The 18,033-nt window shown below is 39.8% G+C and overlaps 1 protein-coding gene across 4 annotated transcripts; it reads right to left on the bottom strand.

Moving 5' to 3' along the window:
• Window positions 1-3,147: 3,147 nt before the first annotated feature.
• Window positions 3,148-15,567, bottom strand: LOC119735923 (serine/threonine-protein kinase Chk1-like). 4 transcript variants are annotated; one of them, XM_038209875.1, is made up of 13 exons: window positions 15,451-15,567; window positions 15,118-15,198; window positions 13,773-13,872; window positions 12,522-12,645; window positions 12,233-12,367; window positions 11,241-11,429; window positions 10,518-10,622; window positions 9,214-9,300; window positions 8,113-8,212; window positions 7,034-7,217; window positions 5,552-5,683; window positions 4,962-5,063; window positions 4,392-4,487 (listed from the first exon to the last, which is right to left on the bottom strand). In XM_038209875.1, the coding sequence occupies exons 2-13, from the start codon at window positions 15,180-15,182 to the stop codon at window positions 4,392-4,394; spliced, it is 1,419 nt and encodes a 472-aa protein (XP_038065803.1). In that variant the 5' UTR covers window positions 15,183-15,198; window positions 15,451-15,567. The 4 variants fall into 4 exon arrangements, with proteins under 4 accessions (XP_038065802.1, XP_038065805.1, XP_038065804.1 ...); XM_038209874.1 differs by lacking the exon at window positions 15,118-15,198 and having other exon boundaries at window positions 3,148-4,487; window positions 15,451-15,555; XM_038209877.1 differs by lacking the exons at window positions 13,773-13,872; window positions 15,118-15,198; window positions 15,451-15,567 and adding an exon at window positions 13,662-13,764 and having other exon boundaries at window positions 3,148-4,487.
• Between the last annotated feature and the right edge of the window lie 2,466 nt (window positions 15,568-18,033).

Here is an 18,033-nt window from a genome sequence, read left to right as displayed (position 1 = left end):
TAATAATAATAAAATTAACTCTTTTTGCCCCAATAGGGTGACTTTCCCATAGACTTGTGCACAAACCTAAACTGTCACCTAACCCAAGTTCACCCTATGTTTTTTCCACGAAATTTAGTATTTATACTAATTGGACCATGAGGAATCGATCTATATGGTTAGCGACAGCAAAATTCCTTGTCCTAAGGGTCGTTTTCATAAAAGGGCGACAGTTATTTTGTCGCCTCAATAAGGTGTATCGCCCTATTGTGGACGGAGTTCGCAAAACCTGTCGCCCTATTACAGTAATAGTAGTAATAATGAAGTAAAATAAAATGAAAATGTTTTCTGACTGGATTGACCTGAAATATACAAATGTAAAAATTTAAAGCGGCCTAACGTATGGATCTTAACAAGATCTTCTTCATCGATACGTCAGGCCGCCTTAATTTTTAATTTTTTTTTAAAATAACTCTGAAGGTGCAGGTGCTAATTAGCGATTTAATAATGCGCACTACCTCAGTTGACGATTCTTCACGTCTCTCATTGCTTCCAAATTCATTAGATATTCCCAACACACAATTAAAAGTTTCAAAACATCGTCGTCGTGAACGGTTACTTGAAAGTACACATGTATGAGTTCTTAATCCCACCTCCCCTAAATCACACCCTCCCACATTCAAGTTGCGGTCTGAATGTCGATGCTCATGTCACGAAAGGAACATATTACCCGGTGAATGGTCATTGATTGCGGCTTGTCCGTCACTATGATGACCGTAAAGGGAAAGTGAATGATGCTTACTGCAGATAGAATATGCACACACAAGTTGTAGTCTAGTTATGTCATAGAGGGTTTTAATTTCAAAAACTAAAATCTGAAAACGTTATAAGTCAAATTGTTATAAAATAACTTAGTATAGACGAATACTTGGGAGATAACAAAGACATTGGATATTTTGTTGCATATTTTGATATATTAAAGTCGATATTATAACCCTTGTATATTCAAATAGACCGAGACCATACATAACGCTTGAAACATGTTAGAAATATAAATGGAAATGTATGTAATCACGAATAGCCCTGAATGCACAACTGACAATCAGGAAATCCACTAAAAATAAATGCCAAATGTGATATGTCCTTGTTTCCCACAATAACGGGCAAGATTACCAGGTTTTTTTCCCCGCATTCAGCCATCATTCGGTCTGGGTATTGACTGCAGTCAGTACAAGTTTCACTTAAATTGAATAATGCATTGAAAAGTGATCCAGACAATTATTTGAAACTACCCAAAAAACACAACAAACACAATGTTGATATTCCTGCTATTTTTAAGTCGTAGTTATTAAGGGCCAGCACACTGCTAGACAGAGCATTTCAAAGTCGCCATGGCAAGGCCACAGTGTACTGCTGTCCAATTGGCATTTATGGTCAGTACATTTTATGAAGCAGGTAGCACGGTACAAGACACGATACGTCAATTCTGAGAACACTTTAATTTCTAGAGGTACAACATCCTAAGTGAACTGGTGTATGTAGCATTCTTATCAATTGAATTGACTTGTCTAAGAAAGATAACAAACAGGGAAGGTCTAGGTGTTGTACATTACAAAAATATTTTGATTGAGCTCACTTTTGGCAATGGATTTTCCTTTTATTTTGTAGGAGTTTAGATAACTTAACGATAGTGTTAAAGACATAGTTTAGAGTTAAGAAATGTACTCCATGTATATACATTGATCTTAAAACCTTTGTTCCTTTTTTGGTTCTTGTATATAGGTTGTTAATGCCCGATTGTTAATGCCCCATTGTGGTATATTTTTGTTACTGTTTCTTGCAAACTGCATTGGCTTTAACTTGTAACTCATAACTTGTAGTCTCCGTTTAATTGTTCCAATTATGTTCGGTATATTTTCAGTCTCTGTTTCTAGGTTAAAGAACTGACGTTTCTGGTTTAAGGTCCAGGCAAGCAACTTGGAAGAAAAAAAACCCAGGAAACTTCAATCTTAAAAAGACCTTGTACAGTGATTTTCAATTTTGAATGGCATAAGTATGAAGTGAACAACGAGGAAATGGGCTTATCCGGGAAAAGTTGCATGCCTGAAGGTCCTTTGTTCATCCTCATTGGTGGTCATAAGTGCTCGGTTGTTGACGATTTATTCATCCTTTCTCGTGAATTTCGAAACTTGTTTTAAATTTAGATCTGGTCTTAAATTTAAGATTCTGTAAGGTTGATTTGTTTGCCAGAAATCTTGATTAATTTTAGTATTAGCTCTTACTTAAAATCGTTTTCTTTTGTTTGGTTAACTTCAAATAAATAGTTTTCTTTGGCTCGTTTCTCAGAAATATAATTTGTTTTCCCTGTCTATGTTTTTTTTCAATTAACCTGCGTTTTCTCCTCTGTCACCCTTTTTAGGTTTAGATTGAATTTTAGTTTAGATTTATTTAATTTTGCAAGTTCCCACTGTTTCCCTTTTCTGGGTTACATAAGCACCAATTTAAGTACAAAGTATAAGTGACAAAACAACACAGAGCGCGTCCCATGGCATTCTCTGTTTTTGCTGTCTTGCTGTGCACGGCCAAAAGTACTATACCCGTAGCGTAGCAACCAAAGTACTGTATCATATACATGTACATCTAATTATTAGATGCCTATGGTGCAAATGTATTATGCATAAAGGTGTGTGCTTTGCGCGTTGCGCGTATTGTTCCCAAGCGCTAGCGCTACAGAGCTGGGTTCAAACATTTTGTGAAGGGGTGGTTTAAAAAAGTGCAGGTAAATTTGTAACTAATTTCGTATTCAAATAGAAATAAATTGTATTTGTATTCAGATTAAATTAATCAGTTATCGCTTAAAATCAAGCAGAATCTGTGGGAGAGATGTCAACAAATATTGACTGCTTTATCCAAGTAGTAAAACTAGCCTCCCTCGGTCATCCATGGAGCATTCTATAGAAAGCTTCATGGATCACCTCGGGAGGCTAGTTTTACTACACCACTCGAAGCAGTCAATATTTGTGTAATATTCACAGGACCTACATTTTAAGCTGAGAAATCCACTCATTCAGAATTGCTAGACAAAGATTTTTTTCAAAAAACTCGAGGAATATTTTTTTCCAGTGGATCTTTAATAAACTTTGTAACAATTTTTTTTTCTTTTTTTTCTTCAAAAATCTTCTTTTAAGATTACAAAAATATATCTTGAAATGCAAAACGTTAGCAAACGTGATGATCGGAACAAAAGATTAAAGAAATTGTACACATGAAAATCCAATCATTTTTGTTTGGCACAGTGAAGAAGACGAGAATATAATTAACTGTTTCCGGTTCCAGATAAGCTGAAAATTAGCAAGGAACTCGTTATTTGGCTTCTAGATATTTAGAGAACAGGCTACACAACCGAAGGAACATGAAATAGCAGTAGAGTTGACGTCAGTAAGTCCTCACAAGTCAGATCTACAGAGTGAGTCAAAAGAAGTGGAACCAAAACCTCAAAAACGTACATTTCATGTTTAAAAATAAAATAGGCAACAGTGACATTGATTGGCTTGTGATGGACTTTTGACAACTTACCTTCAATAATAGTATATATCCGGCTCAACACTTGTAACTGCTGTTTTCTATGACGCTTTTGTAAGGTATGCAGTGCATTCAATGCATCAGTTTATATAATACATTATACCTTGATAAAATATGGGGGAAAACACCCTTTTGTGTAAAGTGTAAACCTTAAAATACAGGATCATAATTATAAATGTTGCTTTTGATTCATTTATTGAAACGAAAGTAAGTTGATCAACATTTTCTGGTCAATTCTCTCCTCCTAACTCGTCAAAGCTTGTGCGTTGACTATCATGGACAATTCAATTTTATAAAATGGTTGGTTTATTCATCTTGAATCAGGAAAACGATGAGCAAAAAATGCAGATTTAAAGGTATCTGGAGATTTATCATCATGCCAAACTTAGCAAACACACAAATTGGCAGTCAAGCAACCAAAGGCATTGTCCAAAAAAAATCGGCTATCCCTGGACACACGTGTAAATTGGCAGTGGCACCCCTGCGATTCGGATGCAGTGTAACTGGGCCAAGTTTGAATTGAAATAACTCAAGTTTCTCAAACAACAAGCCTGCCAAATTTGACAAGTTGACGTCGTTCATAATGAATCACCACCTGATCGTGAGTAAAACACCACAATTCCTGAAGTTCCAAAGAATGCCAGATTTTTTCCAGGCACTGTGGATTATGGAACAAGCTGATCGTAGGAACTCATGATCGCATAAAACCCTGACAAAAATAGAGATACAAAACTACCTGCATAATTAATGGAAGAGTTGGTATTAATACTGCTACCCTCAATCGGGAAATGCTGAGTGTTGTGACCTCTGACCCAGCTGGGTCAGGCCATTCAGACAAAAGGGGAGAGCAGGGGTACTTTGGTGGTGATGTGCGCCAGTTTTCCTTTTATCTTGAGGAAGTGTCGCTTGAACTCGATACCATCACCCTAAAAAGTGAAAGAAGGTTTTGGAAATAAAGAGGATTCAGTGTTTCGAATTAGACTTTGGGAAAATTTCCAACAAAAACAACCATGATGGGAAACTGACTAGGTTTCCTTTTAATTGAAAGTAAAACATTAAAGCAACGTTCAGCACATGAACCATACCACACAATTCTCCAGGTTGTGTTGCAAAATACGTTTGTTAATAAACGCGTAATCCTATTTCCCGCAGATATGCATAACAAAAGGTTTCCCAAATGCTAAATCATGGGCATTTATATGTGGTTCACAAAAAAGCTCTGCATCAAAAACTACTGACCTGAATCGAAAGTTCTTGGTTTCATATTCCGCTTTTTTTGGGGGGGGGGGAGGGGGGGGGGTCTCACCCTGTATAGGCTACTTAAAATACAAAATCGGCGCCCAAGTTGAAATAGAGGCACTCCAGTGACATATTAAAGACGGGAACCGTGAATGTATTACCTTTGATAGTCTGAAGTCTACAAGTACTTTGTCATCCATCTCGTGCAGGTGAGCTTTGAAGATCAGCGGGTTCTTTCGTCGATCCAGAGATGTGATTGTGACCTGTGTCAATCAAAAACACAAAAAGCACTCAGTCACACAAAATCAACAAGTCAATCTGGGCGATTCGAGCTTAGAGCCGAATAGAATAGAATAGAATTGATTACAAATTTGAAATCAGAATCTGTCTTTAAGCAGTGAAAAAAAAAAGACTTAAAGTCTGCCACGAGCCAATGTGGCCCATCAAGCCGGCATTTATCTCCGGTTTCAGTAGCATGCAACGACTGACAATATTTCCACTCCCCCTGGATGGGATGCTAGTCCATCGCAGGTTGCTCCCCAGCTAATGCCGGTACCTATTTATACTCCTGGGTGGAGAAAGGCATGTGGGGTGGCTTGCCCAAGGACACAACATATGGCCAGCAGCTGGATTCGAACCCCTCGCCATCTGATCATGAGTCACGAACCCTAACCACTAGGCCACACTCCCCACTCAGCAGGCATTGTCCAATAAGTATTATTTTAGTTATACAGGCTAACATATATCTGACCTGTCTTGCTGTTGTCGTTTTCCAGCTGTAGCCCATCTTCTCTAGTACGGCGGTGAGTTTCTTGATGGTTTCGTCGGGGCTAAGTTTGGTGAAAACCCTGGTCATGCGCTTAACTAGTCTCTGCATAGGTGTCTGTCGGGACAATGGGAAAGAACAAAAACAAAGTAATTATAGAAACTACACAAAAAAAAATATTGCTGCTTGTGTTGGTCTTGAACCTTTTTACTATTGTGAGGAAACCAAAATAGAGCGCGTCCCAAAATACTGGCATTTTTTTTTTGAGAGGCTCTACCATTGGCACAGAAACACGTACATGCACCGCCATTATTGTTATACCATTTTAAAGCTTGGAATCTTAACTTTATCCCTAGCGACTATTAGTTTGATATGGTCAGCCTGAATGAAGTGGTACTATTTGAATACAAAAGGTTGTGATTAAAATTTGGTCTTGAACTTAACTCTTTATGTCTATTTTTTGCTCTGTTCTCATTTATCAAACTGAAAGCCATTTCAACACAAGACAAAATGGCACTCCATACCTGAAATCGTGCATGGATACTTCTGAAGCATTTGTCTCAAGTTTTTGTAACATTACCTTGAAGAAACTACATAATAGAACAATCTGAAAACACTCTTGCAGCCTATGTAAGGTTGATGTATGGTCAGCAAAACACAAAAACATGCTAGCTTGTTGAAAAGCAGTGAATTACATCTGTGTTGAGGGTGTTTGGCGTGTGGTTTCCTGGTCAACTTAAGTCATCTATGGATAGCAGCAGGGGGTGGTTTCTTGTCGACAAAAGTCGTCCAGTAAGGATAGGGTTAAAAATCCACCTTAACCTGGACTGTTCGCTCCTGGGGGATATCCATTGGGATGGATCGACTTAAGTCACCTATGGCTAGCAGCAGGGGGGTGGTTTCTTATCGACAAAAGATGCCCTAGAAAGGAGAGGGCTAAAAATTCACCTAAACCTGGACTGTTCGTTCCTGGGGGATATCCATTGGGATGAATCGACTTAAGTCACCTATGGCTAGCAGCAGGGGGGTGGTTTTTAACCCTTACCCAACTGGACCCTCCAACGCATGCCATTATGTGCCTTAAGAAAATGGCATATGTTTTTTGCACGGCCCTCCAATATCTGCCATGTCATTTCAAGGGTAACTGGACAGGCACTCCAATACATGCCACAGAGAACAATGAGAGTCCTCTGATAACAAAGTGAGTGCCCCCAGCTGGTCAGTATCAGGCACCCTCCAGGGCCTCCAACTCCTGCCAATTGGAGCCTTCACTGTTAAGACAAACTATCTGCCAATAAACTGCAGCTGGAGGGCATTTGCATAACCAACTGACATGCAGTAAACTACCCTCAGAGAGTAAGGGTTAATCGACAAAAGATGTCCTAGAAAGGAGAGGGTTAAAAATCCACCTGAACCTGGACTGTCGACCCCGTTCTTGAGGGATATCCAGCAAAGTTGTTGACTCACCTGTGAGCTACCGGGCGTTGACTGTATCTGACTACTCAGCAGCAAGGAGTCAATGTGGACCGGCTGTGAGAAGCTGACGCCAAGGATTAACTTCTCCACGGATTCTTTGGTGGTTTCTGGTGTGTGCATGTCATGGACGGCGTGTGGTATGGGCTGGGAGCTGGAGAACGTGGCAGAGTTCTCTCTGTTTTGTTTTGACAAATGGGGAAGACATGAAAAGGGGGCGGATTGTAAGGACTGGAAAACAGTTCTGACTATAGACCTTTATCATGCTGCCACCATTTTCAGTCATGTTCCCTGTATCCAATAACGTACTGAATGATAATGTTTTGGTGCACAAAGGTACCAGACTAATCTTCCTTCCAGCCTCGCTTTGGTTACGTTGACTTGAATTGGAAAAATCCAAATGACTGCAACATGATAATGGTCTATTGGTCAAAGGTTTTCTATTCAAAACTGCAAGCGGAATAATTCTGAGTTGCTTTTTTACCAGAAAGATGAAGTAACAATTAACAAGGGATGAATGAGGACAAAGAGCATTTCAAATGAATAGATGGTCATCGCCTTGAGATTTGGAAGACTTGTGATTGAAAGTGCCCAGCGTGAGCGTGAACGTGAATGCAAATTTGTGACATCACGGCATATTTCCGTGCTGCAAATTTGCAAAAACTTAACAAATTTCAACTCCAGCAAATTTCAAAGTGAATGTTTGGTGACGTCAAATTCGCTTCGCATTCACATTCACGAGATATATGAAACAGCCTTTCCAAGGACTGAATTACAGTTCTGTATCAAACTTTTGTCCGAAATGTTTAAGATGAAGAATAAAATTGGGCTGCTGTGTATACCAGCACGATCATGAGTTAAGAAGCATTATATTTATTCCCGCAGAACGTTTTCTTGAAATCACATTTTCGTTTCTCTTTTTTATATTATTGTATTTTTTGTTTTGTTTCACTAGTTTGTGCTTAAGCTGTACATAGACACAAATTATAGCCAAATATTTTTTCGAGGTTGCACCACTTGCGACATTTTGACAGCAAAAGGCAAAAACAACTAACAAGACTCTGCACTCTTACCTTCTGATAGATGACGTGGGTGAAAGGTCATTGCCTGAGCAGACACGCTTGAATGAACCGGAACTTGTTGGTGAACTGGATGGGGGTCTGTGAGGCCAAGCTGGGAAGAAACCACCAAAATGTTTTTAAATAAAGTAGAAAACCAGAATATTGCAGAATTGCCGTGAAGTCCATTATATGTGATTATTAAAAGAAGCCAGTCACAAATCACACCACAAAACAGAGACAATCCTTAACCCTAACCACCCCAACTCCATTAAAATCCATCCCCCATTTTGGTGGATTTTGGGGGGCTTGGTCCAGAAGGCCTGGCATGACTAAATACTGATGGAGTATGATGGACTTTGGCCTAATGGCCTGAAGCAGTGCTAGGGGTATCTGATTGATTTTGGCTAGCTTCCTGTACTACTATTGTGATAAAAGCCATGTTTAGCAAGTCCATATTGCGTCAGTGGTGGATTCCATTATGTCATGTACAGTTTTATACTTGAAGCACAGTGATTGATGGATTTTGATGGACTTGGTTCAGTTCCTGGTAAAAGACGCTAGGGAGTTAGGGTTAACAGCCGTGTTACAAGTCTACCAATTAGCTATTTACGTGTCAGACCACGAATCGAATCACAAGTCTGTCGCAAGTCATACTAAATGTCAATTACAAGTCAAGTCACTAGCAAGATCTCTAGCAACTGGAGATGAACAGCAACAAAAGAATGCCTTTGTTGCAGTTAATTCGAATAGCTTGTGAGCCGACTAGGGACTGGGGGACTTTGTGATTTGACTTGTGATTTGACTTGAAATAACTTAACAACTCTAGAATATTGACATCCATATCTTTGTTAGTGACTGGTTTTACATCAATGATTTAACCCAGACGAAGATGTTAGATTGCTTATAACAATTTTTGTATGGCAATCAGCCTGCTAAGGCAGCTTTTCTCTTTGTAAAAAAAAAAACATTTTCAAGGACTGCGCCGCAACAACCAGAACAAAATTTAACAACCAACCCCTCCCTCCGTAATGATAATTGTTGGCTTTGAATGACACAATCTATCATCTGTTTCAGTAATTTGTTCATTGATCTTAAAAACAAATTGATACTCACTTTTGCCATTGTACCATCTGTCTTTCCTCAGTGTGGCTATTGTGCAACGCTTGGTAGGAGACTCCGTCAAGATTTTCCGAAGTAATGCTGAAAAAAAAAAGACAAACAAGAGATGAACGAGATGTGCTTAAAATACTAGGAAATGACTGTCAGTACAGGGCACTGAAATAAATAATACATTCGTAATGCATATACAGGGTGAGTAAAAAAATCCACGAAACCCAAATGTCGGGACTATTGTTTTAGTGAAGTTCTGCATGTAGCACTTTCAAAATCTAGGATATGAAAGTCCATAAGCTTTCTTTTAGTACAAGAATTACTCAAATAGCTCATGTACTTTTCAAGTTACGGAATTTTGAACACAACCACTGAGCGTTCTTTCAGCAAAATGAAAATAATTCAAGCACATCCCTATGTGATTTGTTTTCGTTTTCCTGCACCTTTCTGTGATCCGTGGACAGAACTTTAAAACGGTGGTTGTGCTTAAAATTCCATAACTTGAAAATTACATGAGTGATTTGAATGATTCTTGTACTAAAAGAAAGCGTATGAATTGGGCTTTCACATATTAGATTATGAAAGTGCTACATGCAGAAATTGACTACAACAATAGTCCCGACATTTTTTTTCATCCTGTATAGCGCTTTCTATCGTAACAACAATCTCAAAGCGCTTTTCAAAGCACATTTCCACACTATACAAAGATAAAGAACAATTTTGTGCACCGGGAAGTAACAACAAAAGAGGAAATTCTAAGCTTACAAGACTTTATACCGTGTTTCTCAATTTTTAACGGCACAAGTGACAAACAAGAAAATCACCTGATCCGATGAAAAGCTACATGCCTTTAAACAACAGAGCATGCAACACAAAAGTCACACAACTAAGAGGAAATACCAAGCATTACAAGTCTCTTTGCGGTCTCTTTACAAGGGAATCAGAAAGAGAGAAAATCAGTTAATCCAAGGGAAAATTGCATGCCTGAAGCTAGCTAAGCAACATTCTGACTTCTAGACTGGTTTCTTCAATTTTTAATTTTAACAGAAGGACCAAAATCCAGCCTTTTTCGTCTTGTTGAGGCATGCAACCTTCGACAGTTAGTCCATGGAACCCATACAGTAACAACAGTAATGGAGGTATTTTTTCAGCTCAATCTCCACCTCAATGTAGTTCGATTTTTTGCGAAGGCAAAAGCTTTGATCCGTTGCCTTTTGTATCAAAGGGGAACATTATGGAAATTTTTCCAAAGATGAAGATGGAGTTTGAGACAAAGATGAGACTTGGAAAACAGCCCCAAAACACACCTAATGGCAAGGGATCGATCTTCTTCCATGGCGACAGGTGCATCTTCTTATCCAACCAATCACGGAATTCCTTACATTCGTACGTCGGTTCATCCCACGGCAGTTCTGTTACCAAAATAGAACACAAACAATTCACATGGGCAGCAACACGTGTGTCTCTTCAATGCTATACTATACACAAGGATATTAGTGGACACTTGATATTTTTTCCTGAAATTGGAGGAATAAATGAAAATTATAATACACGTGTACATATATTTTTAAAATATGTAGTTTAATACAATTGAAAAAAAAACACCTAAAATCAGCTGAATTTGAAGGGTCTAATCTCTGCTCCCCTTACTGAGAAACCCCCCAAAAGGACAATTATGTTGAAAACATGCCAAAATGCCTTATAACTCAGGCATGCAACTTGGAAATTAGAGGAAACAAAAAACAAGGGAATTCCAAACCACACAAGACTTTGTAGTGTTTTCCAATTTGTAATGGCATTCATGAGAAGTAAAAAACGAGGAAATCAGGGGATCCGAGAAAAACTTGCATGCCTGCTAACGCTAACACCCCCCCCCCCCCCCCCCCCTCCTGGGAGATAAACACCCCTCTTGATCCAAACCTGGATCCGCCCTTGGGCTAAGTTACGTTGCAAATCAACTATTAGTTGACTTTTATCATTGATCTAACTTGCTCTTGATGCAGAAGGACCGTGTGATTTTAGCTACAAACCTCCGCCCAGCATGGCCACAAGAATGATCCCACAGGACCAGACGTCAGCCGGCTCGGCAGGAAACTCCTCCTTCTTCATGACCTCTGGAGCGACGTAGGGAGGCGTCCCGCAACACTTGGCCATCAGACGCTCTTTGCCCTGGTGGCGGAAGACCGTGGCTAGACCAAAATCTGAGATTTTTAGGTTATCTGGAAACAAGTTACAAAGACGAGAACATTAGACAATATCGGCATCCGGGAAAGAATGTGTCATGTATCCGTATGATGATGACTGATACATGTAAGCATACGCGAGGTCGTGTTCAAATTAAAAGTTTGGCACTATGCCAATTTTATGCGTGTACGTACAGCTGCAGAGGAAGCAGAGTCATGATTTATGTCACAAAAATGTGCGAAAAAACGCCATGAAACTTCACTCTTAAGAGCTTCCAACTGCAATCAGACATATCTGGTACATTATTAAATTAAGAATGAGAGGTTGATATCATTATTAAATCGAAAGAAATTTTCAGCGAAAACACGGTCAATTCATAGGTACAGATCCCATGTCAATATAAAGCCAGTTTGGCATGCGCACAATGATATGGGACACGGGTCATTTGGGATAATCAAACACTCATCAAAGGCACATGAATGCGCACAGCGACGGGCGCACGACGCTCGCGTGTTTATTACAAGCAGAATGGGCGTCTGCGTAACATCGCATGTCATCACGTCAACGATTTTATCCCGAATGACCTTTGACTGCTTCATCGAGAAACCGAACTGGCTTATTGGCTTCCATACGTAGTTCCATTGCCATTTTGTCATATCACATATGAGAAGAACACACAGAGTGATGATGTCACGCGTTGGGCCATCAATTCTGAGACAGTGGGAGCTAGCCCCAGTGAACAAGTGCCTGTAATAGTAGGTGTTAACACTTGGGAAAAGCTCATAGCAACATTTCAAAGTACAACAAATTGTAAAAATCTCAAAAATGTTCATCTTACCGTTATCATCCAGAAGTAAGTTTTCTGGCTTCAGATCTCGATGGGTCACACCCTTCTTGTGTAAATACTCAACGCCGGCCATCAGTTGAACAAAGTACCGATGGGCCTGCTTGCCTGGCATACCAATATCAGGCTCTGCAAGAGAAAACAAAAATTCTTTCAATTTTATGGGTGAGTTACTCAACAATTGGGACCCAAACGCGTAACACCAGCTTGGTTCATCCAAGGCAACAGGCTGTTGGTGATTTATGGTAAATATTCACGTTCATATACTCAAAGAAAACCTTACCAATTCTATCAAAGAGCTCTCCCCCACTCATGTACTCCAGGAAGAGATACTGAATGTTGCCTTCTTTGCGTTGGCCGTAGAAGCGAACAATGTGATCGTCGTTCATCATCCTGTGGACGCAGACCTGCAGAGGGCAGAGGGCAAAGATCAAAAGGTCACCAGCGAAGAGGTGTCACTGAATGGGATAGTGCCATCCCTTTTCCAAACACCAGCGAATACAGACAGAGTCTGGAGTCCAGAATTTATTTCAAGAATGTATATGAGAACAGGAAAACACCTTTGAAGTTTTTACAATCGTATTGGTTGCGAGCCTTGATGATGCATACTTCTATACAGTCTGACTGGCCTACTCCAGCACACTAACACCTCACAATGCATCTAGTGCCCTATTCGTTCACACAGTTATATTTAAATAAGATTGACCCCATGTCACTAGTCAATCAGCTTACTTTGCTCTGCCCAGACTCAGACTCCATGTCTGCCGTGGGAGATACCGAGACAGGTTTAAGACCCAATACACCCGCCACTTTCAATTCGTAATCCCTCCTCGCCGGCTGATAGCTATAGCCACGGCTTGAGGAAAGGCTATGTGCTGGAAGACAGCTAGAGCAGCATTCCCGAACGTACACATTTCATTCATCATGCAATTGCACTTGATACAAGATTTGCATTGAATGGTGTATTTTCTATAAGGGAAAGTTGGGTGAACTTTCCTTAGTCATGAAAAGTAAAATCTATTCAGTGACACCACTTACTGTTCTGGGTTGAATAAAAAAAAAAATTGAGCACAGTACACATGCTTTTGTTCAGTGTAAGTGCGCTCATTATTGATGGCTACGCTCGGCTGATCACACTGGGCTACCTGTACAACACGAATGCGCCCTCAGTGTGAATACCAGCGGGCCAACAAGATATCGAAAAAAGTATAACATCCTAGACAGGTTAAAGTGCAAACTAATTTTAACTGAACACAAAAAACAGTCTGGATAGCACTGTTGTTGTACAGTTAATCACAAGTCAGTCACAAGTCCATCATACGTCCAGCAACATGTAGATCACAAGTCACTTTAACATTCTGGTGACAAGCAACCGTGAGTAAATGCAAGCGCGAGTGAATAAATTACAACCGAATGCGCTTACCACGGTGATTTAGCTGTGACTGAATGACTTGTGATTGACCTGGGAGACTAGGGAAGGACTTGTGATGCACTCATCAACTACAAGACTTCTGGCTATGGGATTTACATGTACCTCTTTGCGGACATTCTCTATGGCCCCTTTGGCTTTGTCCAGACTGAGTATCTTGACAGCTACAGCCTCCTGTGTGCTACGATTGACCGCAAGCTTCACCCTGGGGAGACACAACACAATCAGCATTATCCATTAAACGCAAACATACAATTTTGCTAAATTTTACCTCGTACTCTGAATCTGCTGCGACTGTGCGAGCATGGTGCGAGGAATAATTTATGGATTTATAAAAGAAATAACAGTAAACACGTTTGTACACTATCTGGTCTCGATTCAACAAACTTTATTCGTATTCTCACTCACTGGTAAATATATGCATGAAATGAGTATTTTGGTGGCTAAAAAAGTTACATGCATGTCGTGCATGCTCAGTAAAATAGCTACGTGCACAAGCAAAAATAAAATGCACTGGTGCATGCGTGCACCCGGGTAAATCGAGCCCTGCACTGATCGTATGTCTAGATTCTTGCATATGTCTTCACATTCACAAATTGACATACTATAAGTTATCCTGCGAGCGTGAGTGGAATACGGAATAATATAGTGCGTCTGGGAAAGATTTCCATATACGAAGTTCACTAATTTTCCTCTGTATTGACTAACAAGCCCCCAGATAGCAATTTCATGTCATCAAAGTCAATTTGAGCAGTGAGAAAATACAAGCATTTTCTTAGAAAACACTTAACATTTTTCAGTCCAATCTCATAGGGTTTGTACACAGGGTGTTGAGTGAACTTCGTATATGGAAATCTTTCCTGCGTCTGTGTCCCACAAACCACGAGGCCGAATGCCGAGTGGTATGTGGAACACAGATGCACTATATTCCGTGTTCCATGAGCCTGAGCCTGATAACAAATTTATCTTCAAGCAAACTTGACGCAACAATAAAGATGAAACGCACGCTGTACACAAACTTCAGGGCCTTATCCTATACACGTTTGTGTTTGTACAGAATGGCGCGCGCATCTTGGAATAGCGCAACACGTGGAGTGCGGTATGGACCGTGGCCGTGCTAGTACATGGTTACATGTAGAACACAGACGCACTACATTATTCCGTGTTCCACGAGCGTGAGTGCAGAAAAACTGGTTATATGTAGCACGACTTGTTGCCATGGATCGACCAATCAGGATCAAGGATTCAAGTTTACTTGAAGATAAATGTCCTTATGCATTCACAATTTACAGGCATGGTATGTAAAGCACCATGGTGAGATATTGAAGACATACTTTCCATGCAGAGACACTGCAAAACTTTCCTTTCTTGAAAGATTTAAATACAAAATACAAATGAAAAAAAAAATAGTTTATGACTGTCTGTGAGACGCGAACAGTTCCTGACTTACTCTCCGTATGCCCCCTCCCCCAGTGTCTGCACAAAGTCCCAGCCTTCCACAAATGGGGTCACCATCTTGGACTAATTATGTCTGCAGAAAAAAAAAATTATTATCAAATGTTCGGTAGGTCAATCCTGTAATCTGTACTATAGCATAGGGAATCTCAGACGTTAATTAGGCCCCTACTTTCCCTTTTTCAATCCAAACAATCCTCCAGCGTGTCCTGAGCCAGAGCCTTGAAGTTGAATTAAACAATTGGAATCGTTCAGACCAGTCTCAAAGGGTTTGTGCACGGGGTGTCAAGTGATGTCTAGGTATGAAATTTGATTTGTTTTTACTTACAAAAATATCAACTCATCGTCGACATGATTCATGTTGTGATTGACGAAATACATAAATCCCGCGGCAAGCATGCAAGTGCCGCATGCATGTTGTTATTGGACCGCTACATTTTACATACTGGAAAAAAGGGAATTAAGGGAATTCAATTTTCTTTAAAAATATCAGTTACTAATATGAAATGAACATTAGAGAAAAACAATGAAATACAAAATAACTTACACTTTCTTTCAAAAGAGAATGCACTTTAAAAGTATATAATAAAACTTTTTTCTAAAAGCGTGAACCTCCTGTCACAGAATAGAATAGTCCTTTATAGTCAAATACCTGTCGTCGTGTTAACGGTCTCTGCACTAACTTACGTACATTTATAATAATCGGAGTCCAGTTACAAGACATGTTCGTTTTAGTATTTTTATATCTATTGCTGTCTTATTGTAAGGTTTGTTGCCATTGAGAGGGCGCTCTTCACAATATCTGTAGAGTACAGTTGTAGGAATGAGGGCGGTATCACTGCACTAAGGTGTGCATCAGTAATGACAATATTTTAAAAAAGGGAAAAAATAAGTCTGGTTGTTTGTTGGATTATTGACATTAAAAGGGTCTATGAGATGAATTTGTATTAAGACTGCATTGCATGTATGTGCAGCTTTCTACTCCTTTAAAATTTACATTTCTTGTCTTATCTAAATGTATTGGTAGGTGCACTTCTTCAAACGTTTCTTAAGAAATACTTTTCCGGACAACTGATGGTGCTGTTGCTTTGATTGCATTTTAGGAAAACAACGTTAAGCTTCGGGGTTTTCTGTTCAAATTGTGAACCCAACTTTCTTGCTCATGGAAACATTTTTGATAAAATTTGCTACCTGGATTACTGCCATGCACCAACACAACAATGAGTCACCACAGCAAAGAAAAACGTACAAAAGCATATTACCCAAAATGCGGACGACTGTTTGTGCTGAAATGGCAGTAACATTGAGGCTTTGATCTGCCCAGAATGACGTCACACTTTTGCTCCTAGATATGAACATTTCCATGAGCATAAAAACATCAAAATACCCTGAGAAATGGCAAAACAAATATTGAAAATAAGGTGAAATGAGACACACAGGTGCATTCTCAAGGAATGCATTAAAAACAATGATTGTTGAGGCCCTATACATTATCTGATGCGCGATATGCGGACAGCCATTTACTTATCTACATCTCGGGGGGGGGGGGGGCGGGGGGACTCCAAGTGTCATCCATGTAACGGAACCTCGAACCTCGTGTCCTTTTATACTCAGCACACTTTACGCAATCCTGCGCGAAGTAGAGTTGAATTTAGAAACTGTGACCCAGTCTCAACGGCTGTCTATTGCTCGATTGCTGTCCGCACCTGGTCGTCACTGCCCCCTCCCCACCTGACACCCCCACTGGAAATTTGGCAAACGCAGAAAAAGTACAGTCCAATAAGTGACCAGGATTAGCGCACACAACATAAAATGCCATTTGGCACGAGTCCTATTCACTCTATTTTTTTTCACGAAAAGCCTGTTTTCGCGAGTGGCCTTTTATTTTAACGGCCCGTAGAAATTTAGCGACACCTTTAAACTTTGAAAATTGCTTGTTGTTCTACATGTAGTTTATTCTTAATGGAGAAATCTTCGATGGCCCTATAGCCAAATATCTTTCTCGTGACATACTCTGATTGCGCGCCAATACCATGCTTGCATCATTAAAGGCACAATTCCCCCAAATGTTTCCCTTATCTGCCCCACTAATATTACCAGACGTTTGGCTGTGGTTTTATTGTGTGCTATGTGTTTGTTCACCTAACCAGTCTTTCTTTCAAGAACGACGTCACGGGACAGTTGTTGATAATTTGTGCTCGTATAACGAAATTTTCGATTCAAAATAATAATAAAAAAATCTCTCCAAACAACACAACGCTGCATGCGACATTTTTAATCTACAATAATTCAGGATGAAAGAGAATATCAATCATGGAAGATGACAACGAAAATTAAACCAAAAAAAAAAAAAAAAAAACTTAAAGAAGGACAAAACAAAAAGTAAAATGCACAAATTAAGAAAAAAAATATGAAATTGTTTTGAGAGCTTGCATTCGAGGCTAACGATGAAGGGAAATGTAAAATTTTCAATTTCAAATTTCACGAAATCAATTCAACATTTTCTGCCATCGTTACAGAGATAATTTGTTGGTGGGAACGTCAAGCACCGTCAATTAACATCAATTCTTTTGAATCTCGTGTCAGGCTTCGGTCTGCTCAGCACTTCTTTGAAGTGTTGTGCCCATCGTGCTGCTTGTTCCTGGTCAGTTGTAAACACTTTCCCTTGTTTGGCTTTGACTGGCACGGTGCTGTTATTCATTTGACCACATATCTGTTTTGTAATCTAGTACACCTTGCTTAGCTCCAAGGGCGGATCCAGGGGGAGGGGGGGGGGGCCAAAGGGGGCCATGCCCCCCCCCCCCAAACGAAACCATTTTTTTTTTTTATGTGACATCGCAATAAAGACAGGCAGTGAGTACACCACCATCTTGTCCTCAAAAAACATTGGCTAAAGTGGTCAGAAATTGCC

This window comes from Patiria miniata, unplaced genomic scaffold (assembly GCF_015706575.1).
Source record: "Patiria miniata isolate m_02_andy unplaced genomic scaffold, ASM1570657v1 HiC_scaffold_29, whole genome shotgun sequence".
Taxonomy (NCBI): Eukaryota; Metazoa; Echinodermata; class Asteroidea; order Valvatida; family Asterinidae; genus Patiria; species Patiria miniata.
Note: the sequence above shows the minus strand (reverse complement) of the source record. Positions and strands in the feature narration are given on the sequence as shown.

What these genes read in the sequence shown, in the direction of transcription:
- LOC119735923 (XM_038209874.1), bottom strand. Translation starts at nt 15,521, where the DNA reads ATGCTTGCCGCGGGATTTATGTATTTCGTCAATCACAACATGAATCAT. An exon ending in CTTACTTCTGGATGATAACG is followed by an intron (nt 11,430 to 12,232) that starts GTAAGATGAACA and finishes ACTTGTTTCCAG; the next exon opens with ATAACCTAAAAATCTCAGAT. An exon ending in CAACGCCCGGTAGCTCACAG is followed by an intron (nt 5,684 to 7,033) that starts GTGAGTCAACAA and finishes TTGTCCCGACAG; the next exon opens with ACACCTATGCAGAGACTAGT.